At 40.9% G+C, this 13,499-nt stretch overlaps 1 protein-coding gene across 2 annotated transcripts; it reads left to right on the forward strand.

Moving 5' to 3' along the window:
• Positions 1 to 9,169, forward strand: LOC118941114 (inner centromere protein-like). Of its 2 annotated transcripts, XM_036952175.1 has the most exons (5): positions 1 to 345; positions 1,519 to 1,630; positions 3,743 to 3,953; positions 6,075 to 7,850; positions 8,188 to 9,169. In XM_036952175.1, exons 3-5 carry the CDS (start codon positions 3,768 to 3,770, stop codon positions 8,902 to 8,904), a joined length of 2,679 nt encoding a protein of 892 aa, XP_036808070.1. In that variant the 5' UTR covers positions 1 to 345; positions 1,519 to 1,630; positions 3,743 to 3,767; the 3' UTR covers positions 8,905 to 9,169. The 2 variants fall into 2 exon arrangements, with proteins under 2 accessions (XP_036808070.1, XP_036808069.1); XM_036952174.1 differs by lacking the exons at positions 1 to 345; positions 1,519 to 1,630 and adding an exon at positions 2,457 to 2,746.
• The last annotated feature ends 4,330 nt before the right edge of the window (positions 9,170 to 13,499 follow it).

A 13,499-nucleotide genomic window follows, 5' to 3' on the forward strand; every position in this document is an offset into this window, starting at 1 on the left:
CATGTGTTATTTCATAGTGTTGATGTCTTCCCTATTCTGCCCTCCCAAGCAAAAAGGCAGTAACTGCTCATTTGGTCAAAAATTAGTTCATGTCATTTTTGTTAGATTAAATGCATGCTTAATCATGTGGACAAGTATCCTGCCTCTATTGTATTGTGTTTTGGAGAAAATGGGGTTTACCTTTGTATCATATCATTTTATTCTGTGATGCAATCGAACCTGTATGACACTGACCTACACACACATACCTTGCTAATCTAGGGATACAACTCCATGGAACAGCATTCCCGGGGGTTAAATGATGGTTGAACTTGCTCTGAAACGCCGACATCCAGACAGACACTGGTAAGAACTAGCCAGCTAAGTAGATCTGACATCAAAATGAATTAGCTAGCTAGCAAGCTAAGCTAGCTAGCGAGCATAGACTAACAATGCTACCTGCTCTCATAAGATATCTGCAATTGGTACTAACGTCAATCTATTAGCCATATAATTAATGAATTATATTCTGAAATTTCATCTGATGGTTTCTTTGAATCAGTACACCATACACACGATGTCTAGCCAGTGACAGCCACCTAGCTAAAACTGACGCGCCCCTACCAAAACGTCAAAACCGACGTAGCTAGCATTAGCATGAAGCAATAGATTTGTGCTACATTTTCCCATAAGAGACAATCAGCAGTTTATACTAGCTTTAATCTATTTGACCTAGAATTAATATAATCCCTATAGTTGTATTCTGACATTCACTGTGTTATTTGAACCCATAACGTTACACCACACACGATCTCTAGCCAGCTGACGGTCAGTTGGACGTGCACCCCATACTGAGCTGTCAAAAGCCACCCACACTCGTTTTCCGGATGAGCGCACACACACAGCATTGCTAGCTCATTAATAATATATATACTCACATGTTCAGGGTTTCTGGTTTTCTTTTATATTCCAGTATTGCGTGACTGTCCTGGTCAGGAAAGTTAAAATCTCAAATTGTATCCATCACCTTTGTTGGTGGAATATGTAATTAGTACAACAAGCTTTGACATACCAAACGTGTGCTCAATGTGTCTGCTTCAGTGCCATCATTACATGAATGCGGAAAAAACTGTTTTGCATGACTTCCACCAATTCCCGTGGTCTACATGATTAGTATCTATGCGGAACAAAGTTGCCATGTGAGGGTGTATTAGGACAGTCCAACCACGTCAACACTAGATCTTATTCCTGTCAATGTCCAACCATGCAATTTTTTTGTATTTGTAAGGAAAAATGAAAATGTAAGAGCCTTTTTGGGAGCAGGTATGAAATTAATAGATTAACTGAGTTATGACAGTGAAAATGATTATGATAATGTTTGCACAAGATAAAATCAACATTGATTATATCCTATATTATAGAATAACTGAAAAGGATTATGATCATATGTTTGAAAATGTCAGTATTAATTATTATCATCCATGACAGAATAGAATCATTAGGATGCAGGTCCCTGATTATTTGCTCTGTTTATTTCAGTTGAGTTTGAGGGCCACATTCCAACAAAGATTCCTGATCTACCCCCTTTAACTGAAGTCACAGTGTCAACACTACTTGAAGAAATAGAGAACCAGTGGGTGGTCTCTGACAGGTAATCATTTAATGTAATTCAAACAATTTCAGTGCTGCATTTCACATTTATTCCTATAACAAGACATAGGCTATTTGTCAAACAGTATGTAATGTCTCTATGTAAATGCAACTGGTATCTTAGTGGAAGACACACAAAGGATGCAGTTTCAACTTTGTTACACTGTCAGTAATTACACTGCTCTTGAGTCTGATTGGTTAGATCAACTGGAAAGACATGGATAAGAAACATTTCAAACAAGTTTTTAAACAATGGGACCTGTTGGCAGGTCTAAAACTACTGTTCTATAGTCAGCTGATATTGATTTCCTTAATAATACATTGAACTACAATGCAAGAATTCAGGGACACCTACTCTTCAATCAAATGTTTCAGGCCTAGATAATTACACACCCAGCACATCTTATTTCTCTACCAGCATGCGAACCGTGAAGATCCCTCAACTGCAACAGCTCTAGTTGTTTTAACCGATCAATGGATCAGGTCACTTGACCAAAATAAGCTGCTTCTTGATTTTAGTGCAACATTTGACCTTGTTGATCATATGGCTAATAGCTGAGGCCATTGAGGAGAGATGTTTTCTTAAACACTCACTGAGGTGTCACAGTCTACAGAATACCTGTTTTACTGTATGTAGTAAGGTAGCCTAAATATTTTATTAATGATGAAGATTTTGATGAGCAACACTGACATTAGCGGAAGGCTAAGGTCAAACAAATAACCTAAGTAAACCTGGATGCTAGTTGTGAAATCTAAAACATATTCAATTTGAAATAGGCAAAACACCTGTACTATGAATGGTCAACAATTTAATAAGAGCTAGAGCATTTTATTTTAATAAAACATTTGGTTACATGGATTCAATGTAAATATTACATATGACTGTGCTCAACAGGTTAAAAAAAAGGGAATTGTTCTAGCATTTGATTACACATGAGAGCTTCTGTGGGTAGTCATAGCAATGGGGCCTTCATTGTGACATCACAAGATTCTGATTCTGGGAGGTTAGCTGTTGCACAGACAAACAGAACAGTGCAAAGAGACTGATTCAACTAACCACTGACAGATTATTCATGTCCTATTTCATTAGCAAGAGAACACGCTGCTTACTTGAGAGGTAGGTTGTAATATAACTTACTGTTTAACTATGTTTCTGAAGAATAACTACTTTTTAAATGACTTGTGTACTAACATGACCCTTTAAGTAGGCCTGACATGCAATCATGGTGACAAGTGAAACTATTGACGAGAGACAGTTTGCTTGAATCAGTTTTTTTGTGAGAAAATTGTTCATCCTGACAACTGAGATGGCATGTTACAGTTGTTGTAGTCAGCCAGCCTAATGGCAAATACATTCTATTGATGAAAGAAAACCGCATCTCTGTGTTAATCCCCAACATACATTGTAATCAATTATCTCTATAAATATGTAACACAAGGGTAGGTTGTGTAAAAAACAAGTAGGCGAACTTGGCTAACTTGTAGTTGCTAATTTAAAAAAATATTCAGATTTTCTTGACTAAATGGTCATCCATTTCAAATGGTTGAATTGATAGACCTCATTAAATTGAGTTGCACTCAGAGGCACTCAAAGAGAAGACTGGAGTGATTCAAATAGATGAAACTGTACAACAAGTTTGGTCCATGATGGAAATAGTCACTTTCTTCCCCCAAAACCTTTTTGAATGATATTATATAAGTGATTAGTGTGGTTTGTGAGAACCAGGGCCAATATGGAGTGGCGTTACATGAGGGGGTTGAATAAGGCTCAATAGTAAGGTACAGAGAGAGCCTGAAGTTTGATTGTTAAAGTCTATGTTGTGCTTTCTCATCTCCAATGGCAACGCCTTGCATCACAATGAAGATGTCATGAAGGATATTGTGCACATAATGATAGGAACAGCCAAAATTGATTCATTTGAACTTGGTCGCTTTTCCAGTAGCCAACTTTTTACTAATAATTCAGATAGGCCTATTGCGTAATCATCTCTGGATTGGGATTGTCACTTTCTTAATTGTAAGTAAAGGGGAAGAAATGTGAGCACATCGTAAAGAGATGTATTATTCTTTGGTTAGCAACACACCACTTACTACAACGTTATGTATTTTCCAGACTTATTGTTAGCTAGGAGGAAGACATGGAGGGTTCAACGCTGACACAGAGGAGGGCTGAGTGTCAGTTGAAGGATAGGGAGATCCAGACAGACTACATGATGGAGCTGGGAGCCAGGTTGGTTCTGGTGAGACAGATCCAGAGGGAGCAGGAGAAGGAGATGAAGAGGATTTGGTTTGAGACGAGGAAAATGCCAAGCCTGATTGAGGAGGTAACAAGACCAACTTTGACAAAGTCGACTAGAGTTCTGTTGAACAATATTGATTAAATCAAATATATGTCAATATACTGGCAAAATGTGCCATATGCCATTGAACGTAAGCTAACAGTATTTTGTCTGATAACTTTTCTTGTGTTGTATTGTGTATGTCTCTGAGTATTGTTATGTACATAGTCCTCAGTTCTTATGGTTGCCTTGTCTTTAAAAAAAATTAAATAACAAGACCAAGCGATCTCTCATAGACCTTCAAATCAGGATAATGTAGTTAGTTGTCTGACCTAGCTACCTTAAGTTGAATGCACTAACGGTAAATTGTTCTGGACAAAAGCGTCTGCTAAATGTCTAAAATGTCAAATGTTGTGCTGGGTGTAGTGCATGTATTTTTACACTTAGTTGACCCGTTAGCTAGAAGACCCAGGGTTGGTACAGACTGGTGCAGAGCATCTGAGAGGACACTAGATATATACAGTGTCTTAGGAAAGTATTCAGACACCTTTACTTATTCCACCTGTTGTTACTTTACATCCTCATTCTAAAATGGATTCAATAAAATAAAGATTCTCAGCAATCTACACATAATACCCCACAATTACAATGCGAAAAAACTGTGTTACATTTGTATTGAAAATGTATTACATTTAAAAACAGAAATACTTTATTTACATAAGTATACAGACCCTTTGCTATGAGTCTCGAAATTGAGCTCAGGTGCATCCTGTTTCCATTGATCGTCCTTTCGATGTTTCTACAACTTGATTGGACTTGTTGTAAATGAAATTGATATGACATGATTTGGAAAGGCACACACCTGTCTATATAAGGTCCCACAGTGGACAGTGCATGCCAGATCAAATACCAAACCATGAGGTAGAAGGGATTGTCCGTAGAGCTCCGAGACAGGATTGTGTCGAGAAACAGATGTCCGCAGCATTGAAGGTCCCCAAGAACACAGTGACCTCCATCATTCTTAAATAGAAGAAGTTTGGAACCACCAAGACTCTTCCTAGAGCTGGACGCCCGGCAAGCTGAGCATTCGGAGGAGAAGGGTCTTAGTCGGGGAGGTGACCAAGAACCCGATAGTGACTGACAGAGCACAAGAGTTCCTCTGTGGAGATAGGAGAACCTTCCAGAAGGACAACCATCTCTGCAGCACTTCACCAATCAGGCCTTTACGGTAGATTTGCCAGATGGAAGCCACTCCTCAGTAAAAGGCACATGACAGCCCACTTGGAGTTTCCCAAAAGGCACCCATTGACTCTCAGACCATGAGAAACAAGATGCTCTGGTCTGATGAAACCAAGATTGAAATCTTTGGCCTGATTGCCAAGCGTCACGTCTGGAGGAAATCTGGCACCTACGGCACAGTCAAGCACGGTGGTGGCAGCATCATGCTGTGGGGATGTTTTTCAGCGGCGTGGACTAAGAGACTAGTCAGGATCGAGGCAAAGATGAACGGAGCACAGAGAGATCCTTGAAGAAAACCTGCTCCAGAGCGCTCAGGACCTCAGACTGGGGGCGATGGGTCACCTTACAACAGAACAACGACCCTAAGCACAAGCCAAGACAACGCAGGAGTGACTTTGGGACACGTCTCTGAATGTCCTTGAGTGGCCCAGCCAGAGCCCGGACTTGAACCGGATCGAACATCTATGGACAGACCTGAAAATAGCTGTGCCGCAACTCTCCCCATCCAACCTAACAGAGCTTGAGAGGATCTGCAGAGAAGAATGGGAGAAAGTCCCCAAACACAAGTATGCCGAGTGTGTAGCGTAATACCCAAGAAGATTCTATGCTGTAATCGCTGCCAACGGTGCTTCAACAAAGTACTGAATACGAAAGCATATTCCCATTATTTTTATTTTAAATTAATTTGGAACGATTCTGTTCTTGCTTAGTCAATATGGGGTATTTTGTGTAGATTGATGACTGAAAAAAATTATTTAATCAATTTTAGAATAAGGCTGAGGTAACAAAATGTGGAAGAAGTGAAAGGGTCTGAATGCTTTCTGAAGGCACTGTATATGTGATGTAAAAGTAAATAGAGTTCACTCATAAAGAATGTATGTACTGAATGGGATCACTTTCATCATGTCTGTTTCTTTTCTCCTGCAGAATGTGAGAGATGTGACCAAACGTCCACTCACTGAGTTCATGGCTCCCTGTATTGACTCCCTCCCACCACTGGCTTTCACCAATCGGAGGCCAATACCAACCATGTTGCATCCCCCCTCTCCATTGGTCATACGCACTCAGGATGCACAGCGATTCATTGTATTTTCCTACTTTGTCCCTGCTGAGTGCCCAGTTTCCACAGAGGCCACAGCAGATGTATCTGCTGGTAGAAGAGAGGACTTGTCGACAGATACACATCTTTCCTCAATGCTGCATCGATACCTGCCACACTTCTTTAACGATGACTCCATTCCACCACAGCAGACAGTAGAGGGAACCACTGAGGACTCAGATTCTCCAGTGGCAATATCTAATATCAAGGAAGAGGACAGATTCTATCCTTTCTCCCTCCCACCACTGGCTCAGCGGTTCATTGGCAATTCATTCAAAGTCCCGGAAACCTCCCAGCCTGCTGTTTCAGCCACGGAGTGCCGAGTTGCCACAGTGGACACTGCAGATACAGCCACTGTCAAGAGAGAGAACCGATGGGCAGCTACAATTCTTCCTTCAGTGCTGCCTCCATGCCTGCCACCAGTCGTTGACGATGACTTCATGCCTCCAGAGCACACAGTAGAGGAATCCTATGTGGTCTCATTTGCTACAGAGGCCACTTCAGGCACAGCTACTGTTGATGGAGTGGACAGATCAGCAGCTAAATGCCCTGTCCCAATGCTGCCTCCAAGTCTGCCACGTGTCTTTGACGACAAACTGCCAGGGGCGGCAGTAGAGGGAACCAACAAGTGTCCAGTTGCCAGTGAAACAACCAATGATGTGTCCACTCACCTCAAAGAGGACATGGGAGCTGATCAAAGCCCTCCTGACCCTGCAGCACTGCCTCCAAGCTCGCCATGCATCTGTGACTCTGACCACAAACTGACCAAGGAGGAAAAAGAGGATGTACCCGAGTCCTCCCTTGCCACAGAGATCGCTGTAGGCACATCCATTGTCCAGGGAGAGGACCTGGATAAAAGCCCTGCTCCAAGGCTGCCTCCAAGCTTGTCACACGTTTTGGACAATGACCATAAGCAGCCAGAGGAGACGATAGAGGAAGCCACTGAGTGCTCAGTCGCCGCAGAGGCATCAGTTGCTAATAGAGAGGATCCATCAGCAGCCACAGGTCTTCCCTTAGTGCTGCCTTCAAGCCTGCAACTTGTCTTTGACAATGACTACAAACTACCAGAGGAGGCAGTAGAGGGCACCAGCAAGTGTCCAGTTGCCCGTGAAGCAGTCGCTTCCGTGTCCACTGTCCTCCAAGAGGAGTTTTTGGCTGAAAAAAGTCCTCCTGCACCCACAGCACTGTCTCTAAGGCTGCCCTGCACCCACAACATTGACCACAAACAGCCAGAGGAGACCGTTGAGAACACCACAGAGTGCTCAGTTGACATAGAGGAAAGTGCAGTTGCATCCACTGTCAAGAGAGAGGAAATGATGGGTGATAAAAGCCCTGTCCATGCACATCCTCCAAGCCTGGCATGCATCCATGACAAGGACCCCAAGCAGCCAGATCAGAAAGGAAGGGGCACTACTGTGGAGGTGGATATCTGCCCTCACGCTCAACAGCTGGTCTCAGATGCTAACTTAACTCTGGCAACCCGCAATGATGAGCTGCCCAACCCTCTGATCTGCGTAGTCACTAAGATGCCTGTTAGAGTTGGAGCATCCATATGCAGGACAGAGGATGAGGAACCCAGGCCCTGGACCCTGGAAGAGGTAAAGGTAGGTGTCGAATTTCACCTTACTACTTTACAGGGATGGTGGTCATTTCCATTTCAATTCAATGCTTTGAAGAGAATTGGAATCTTAGAGTCTTTTGATCGGAATTGAAATGGAATTGACCCCAACCCTGCTGCTCTTTGCTCATAGTATAAAACATCACCCCTCACTAGGGTTAGCATTTGTATTACTTTTAGTATGGACCCAGGAACATCTATAGGTATTGTAAAATCTAATGGGGTGCCCCATGAGGCCATCATTGTATGTTGATCACTCAGTTATGTATTGAATGTGCTACATTGGAACAATATTACATCTAGAGTCAATGTCTTCCTGTTAGGATCATTGGATAGGCATTGAAATTGAGAGTGAAGAGAGGAGCGTCACTGAGGAGGTGAGCCCGAGGGAGGGATTGAAGAGTGAGGCGGATTGTGCCCATTCCAAGTGCTCTATTGGGAAGGTTTCAACAGAGAGAGCAGAAACCATCCTGGGAAGAGTGGGCTTTCTGCTCATGAACCAAATGCAGAAAATCCCATTTTTGAAGATGGAGGAAAAAGAGAAAAATAAGAAACTGAATAAGAAGTTGAAAGATGAAGAGAAAGAGAGAAAGGAGATAAAACACAAGGAGGAGGAGCAAAAAAAGAGGGAGAAGAAAGAGATGAAGGAGAGAGAGAAAGAGCAGAAGAAAGTCATGAAGGCTGAGAAGAAGAGGGAGAAGTTAGAACAGAAAAAGAGAGAGAAGGAAAGAAAAGAGAAGGAAAAGGCAGAGAAAAAGAGGTTAGAGGGGCTGATGAAGATACATAATGACATGATGAAAGACAGAATTAAGAAAGAGAAGAAGTGTTCTGAGGAGCTGAAAAAGAGAGAGAAAGCTCAAGCTGCATTCTTGGAGATGGAGAGAAAGATTCAAGAAAAGGAGGAGAAGAAGAGAGAAAAGATGAGGAGAGAGGAGAGGAAGAGACTGGAGGAGAAGAAAAAGAGGGAGCCAGCTGGAGGTGGAACTGAGACGGTGATAGAAGAGCAGGGAAGGGATGAAAGCTTGAAGATGGATGAGTAGACTGGGTAATAGAGAGTAGGGAGGGAGGGATATGGTATTTTTGCATGCAATGAAAGAACTAAGCATTTAAAAATAAAATAAAAAATGTTTACTCTGTTTGATTTTTGTTAAGCCATACTGTACAACACTGTATAAACACAAAATGTTGACTTTTCACACATCTGGGGAGTGTTTAATGATGAGGAGTTGAGGAAGAACAGGGGGGGAGTTGGAGGGTGGAGAGGAATATGATACAGAGGAATTTGATAGAAGGAATATGATATTTTATTTTATTATAATTATAATTATATAATTGACAGATTAGGATAGAAAACACTCTAAAGTTTCCAAAACTGTCAAAATATTATCTGTGAGTATAACAGAACTGATATTGCAAGCGAAAACCTGAGGAAAATAAAACCAGGAAGAGGCCTCTATTTTGAAAGCTATATGTTCCATAGCCTGCCTTCGCTCCATTTAAAGGGATATCAACCAGATTCCCTTTCCTATCGCTTCCTCAAGGTGTCAACAGTCTTTAGACATAGTTTCAGGCTTTTATTTTGAAAAATGAGCGAGCAAGATAACATCGCGTAGTGGATAGCTGGGTGTTCGCATGAGTTTTGCTTGCGCAACAGAGTGGTGCAGCCATTGACTCTCCCTCTCCTACTGAAAAAGAGACAGTGCCGGTTGATATATTATCGATTATATACTTTAAAATCAACCTGAGGATTGATTATAAAAAACGTTTGACATGTTTCTGTGGACATTACGGATACTATTTGGAATTTGTCTGCGTTGTTGTGACCGCTCGAGCCTGTGGATTTCTGAACACAACGCGCCAAACAAACTGAGGTATTTTGGATATAAAAATAATCTTTATGGAACAAAAGGAACATTTATTGTGTAACTGGGAGTCTCGTGAGTGAAAACATCCGAAGATCAAAGGTAAGCAATTTACGTGACCAAGCTACTTTGATGCTAGGTGTCCATAATGTTTTGTCTAGTGATCGATAAACTTACACAAACGCTTGGATTGCTTTCGCTGTAAAGCATATTTTCAAAATCTGACACAACAGACGGATTAACAAAAAGCTAAGCTGTGTTTTGCTATATTGTGATTTCATGAATATAAATATTTATAGTAATATTATTTGAATGTGGCGCTCTGCAATTCAGCGGTTGTTGATGAAAATTATCCTAACGTTAACGGAATGGGTAGCGTCAATTAGTTTTTAACAAGGTAGGCCAGTTGAGAACAAGTTCTCACTTACAACTGCAACCTGACCAAGATAAAACAAATCAGTGCGACAAAAACAACACAGAGTTGCACATGGGTTAAACAAACGTACAGTTAATAGCATAATAGTAAAAATCTACGTTCAGAGTGTGCAAACGTAATAATATTAATGAGGTAAGGCAAAAAAAATAGGCCATAGAGGCGAAATAACTACAAATTATCATTAATACTGGAGTGATAGATGTGCAGAGTATCATGTGCAAGTAGAGATACTGGGGTACAAAAGAGAAAAATAAATAAATAACCGATTATGATTTTTCAACACCAATACCGATACCAATTATTGGAGGACCAAAAAAGCCGATACCGATTAATCGGCCAATTTTTTATTTATTTTTTGAAATAATGACAATTACAACAATACTGAATGAACACTTATTTTAACTTAATATAATACATCAATAAAATCAATTTAGCCTCAAGTAAATAATGAAACATGTTCAATTTGGTGTAAATAATGCAAAAACAAAGTGTTGGCGAAGAAAGTAAAAGTGCAATATGTGCTATGTAAGAAAGCTAAAGTTTCAGTTCCTTGCTCAGAACATATGAAAGCTGGTGGGTTCCTTTTAACATGAGTCTTCAATATTCCCAGGTAAGACGTTTTAGGATGTAGTTATTATAGGAATTATAGGACTATTTCCCTCTATACCATTTGTATTTCATTAACCTTTGACTATTGGATGTTCTTATAGGCACTTTAGTGTTGCCAGTGTAACAGTATAGCTTCCATCCCTCTCCTCGCTCCTCCCTGGGCTCGAACCAGCAACACAACGACAACAGCCACCATCAAAGCAGCGTTACCCATGCAGAGCAAGAGGAACAACTACTAGAAGGCTCAGAGCGAGTGACGTTTGAAACGCTATTACCGCGCGCTAACTAGCTAGCCATTTCACTTCGGTTACACCAGCCTCATCTCGGGAGTTGATAGGCTTGAAGTCATAAACAGCGCAATGCTTGACGCACAACGAAGAGATGCTGGCAAAACGCAAAGAAAGCCTGTTTGAATTAATGTTTACGCGCCTGCTTCTGCCTACCACCGCTCAGTCAGATACTTAGATACGTGTATGCTTGTATGCTCAGTCAGATTATATGCAACGCAGGAAACGCTAGATAATATCTAGTAATATCATCAACCATGTGTAGTTAACTAGTGATTATGATTGATTGTCTTTTATAAGATAAGTTTAATGCTAGCTAGCAACTTACCTTGGCTTACTGCATTCGCGTAACAGGCAGTCTCCTTGTGGAGTGCAACGAGAGAGAGGCAGGTCGTTATTGGGTTAACTGTAAGGTTGCAAGATTGAATCCCCCGAGCTGACAAGGTGAAAATCTGGAGTTCTGCCCCTGAACGAGGCAGTTAACCCACCGTTCCTAGGCCGTCATTGAAAATAAGAATGTGTACTTAACTGACTTGCCTAGTTAAATAAAGGTAAAAATATATATATATATATATTTATTTTTATAATCGGCGCCCAAAAATACTGATATACTATGATAAAAAAATTACAGACCTCTACATGCTTTGTAAGTAGGAAAACCTGCAAAATAGGCAGCTTATCATATACTTGTTCTCCCCACTGTATATGAAATATGTACAAATAAACGAGGAAAGCGAATATTTTCACCGGACAAGACAAGAAAACACACCTCCGACTGCTACGCGATCTTGGGACAGTCTCTGCCCAACGAGAGAACTAAGACGACAACATAGCATGGCAGCAACACATGACAACACAGCATGGTAGCAACACAATATGACAATAACATGGTAGCAACACAACATGGCAGCAGCACAACATGGTAGCAGCACAAAACAGGGTACAAACATTGTTGGGCAGGGACAACAGCACAAAGGGCAAGAAGGAAGAGACAACAATACATCACGCAAAGCAGCCATAGAGGAAATATGATAGAGGAATATAATACACAGAATATGATAGAGGGGAATATGATATAGATTATTATAATACAGGGGAATATGATAGAGAGGGAAATGATGGAGAGGAAAAAGATAGCGGGGAATATAATACACAGAATATGATAGAGAGGAATATGATGGAGGGGAATATGATAGCGGAGAAAATGATTGAGGGGAATATGATGGAGGGGAATGTGATATAGGGGAATATAATACACAGAATATGATAGAGGGGAATATGATATATATTATTATAATACAGGGTAATATGTTAGAGAGAATATAATAGAGAGGAATATGATAGCGGAAATATTATAGAGGGAATATGATCAGTGGCGATTTGAGCTTGTAAATCTTGGCGGGGAAATAAAAAATTGTGTGGGATGAATGCCAACAAAGCCACTATACTACACAACAAAAGCATTTCGCTACACTCGCATTAACATCTGCTAACCATGTGTATGTGACAAATAAAATGTGATTTGATTTGATAAACAATATATTAATTGCCCTATAACGTGACAAATAGTGCCCACAAACTGTTATAGCCTACATAAAGCTGTCCCAACAGCAGAGTCCCAACACCTTACCACTGCTACACCTGGCTATCAGCTAGAGCCTTGTCTGGCAGCGAAATAGTTCCTTCATCCAGTGAGGAACATGGGCTACTAGCAGCTTACTACACAACATACACTTAGTGTTCATTTCTTAGCTACAGTATACATTTCTCCCTGCCTAATTAAATCAATTATGAATCATACAAGACATTTTTGGACTCAACTTGTTGTGCTGTGCTCACTTGAACAGGAAGGTGGTGCAGCGGTCCTTCGTGGGCAAATTTTGTCATCAAACTTTGTAATCAAGGTCTGGCATTCTCTGGATTCATGGTACTTTTAAGACAACTGGGAACTCAACAAAAAAAGCTTGAATCATGATTATGTCAGTGATCTTCAGGTCGTAGCTCTTTAAAGAGCTCTTTTTCCTAGCCACCGTGCTTCTACACCTGCATTGCTTGCTGTTTGGGGTTTTAGGCTGGGTTTCTGTACAGCACTTTGAGATATCAGCTGATGTACGAAGGGCTATATAAATACATTTGATTTGATTTGATTTGATTTAAAGAGGCCCGAGTTCCAAATTTACAATTCCGAGCTGGATGAAAAATGAAAACGTATTTTCCAAGTCGTAGCTCCTTTTTCCCGAGTTACCAGTTGTCTTGAACTTACTAAACTTACTTGATGTCAGCTTTGCACACACTTGGCATTCTCTCAACCATCTTCACCTGGAATGCCTTTTCAACAGTCTTGAAGGAGTTCGCTCATATGCTGAGCACTTGTTGGCTGCTTTTCCCAAGCAATCTCACTTGGGATGAGGTCGGGTGATTGTGGAGGCTGGATCACTCTC

Source organism: Oncorhynchus mykiss, chromosome 18 (assembly GCF_013265735.2).
Source record: "Oncorhynchus mykiss isolate Arlee chromosome 18, USDA_OmykA_1.1, whole genome shotgun sequence".
In the NCBI taxonomy this organism is placed as follows: domain Eukaryota; kingdom Metazoa; phylum Chordata; class Actinopteri; order Salmoniformes; family Salmonidae; genus Oncorhynchus; species Oncorhynchus mykiss.

Coding starts and splice junctions, on each gene's coding strand:
- LOC118941114 (XM_036952175.1), top strand. CDS start 3,768: ATGGAGGGTTCAACGCTGACACAGAGGAGGGCTGAGTGTCAGTTGAAG. Junction 3,954..6,074: donor TGCCAAGCCTGATTGAGGAG/GTAACAAGACCA, acceptor TTTCTCCTGCAG/AATGTGAGAGATGTGACCAA. Junction 7,851..8,187: donor GGACCCTGGAAGAGGTAAAG/GTAGGTGTCGAA, acceptor TCTTCCTGTTAG/GATCATTGGATAGGCATTGA.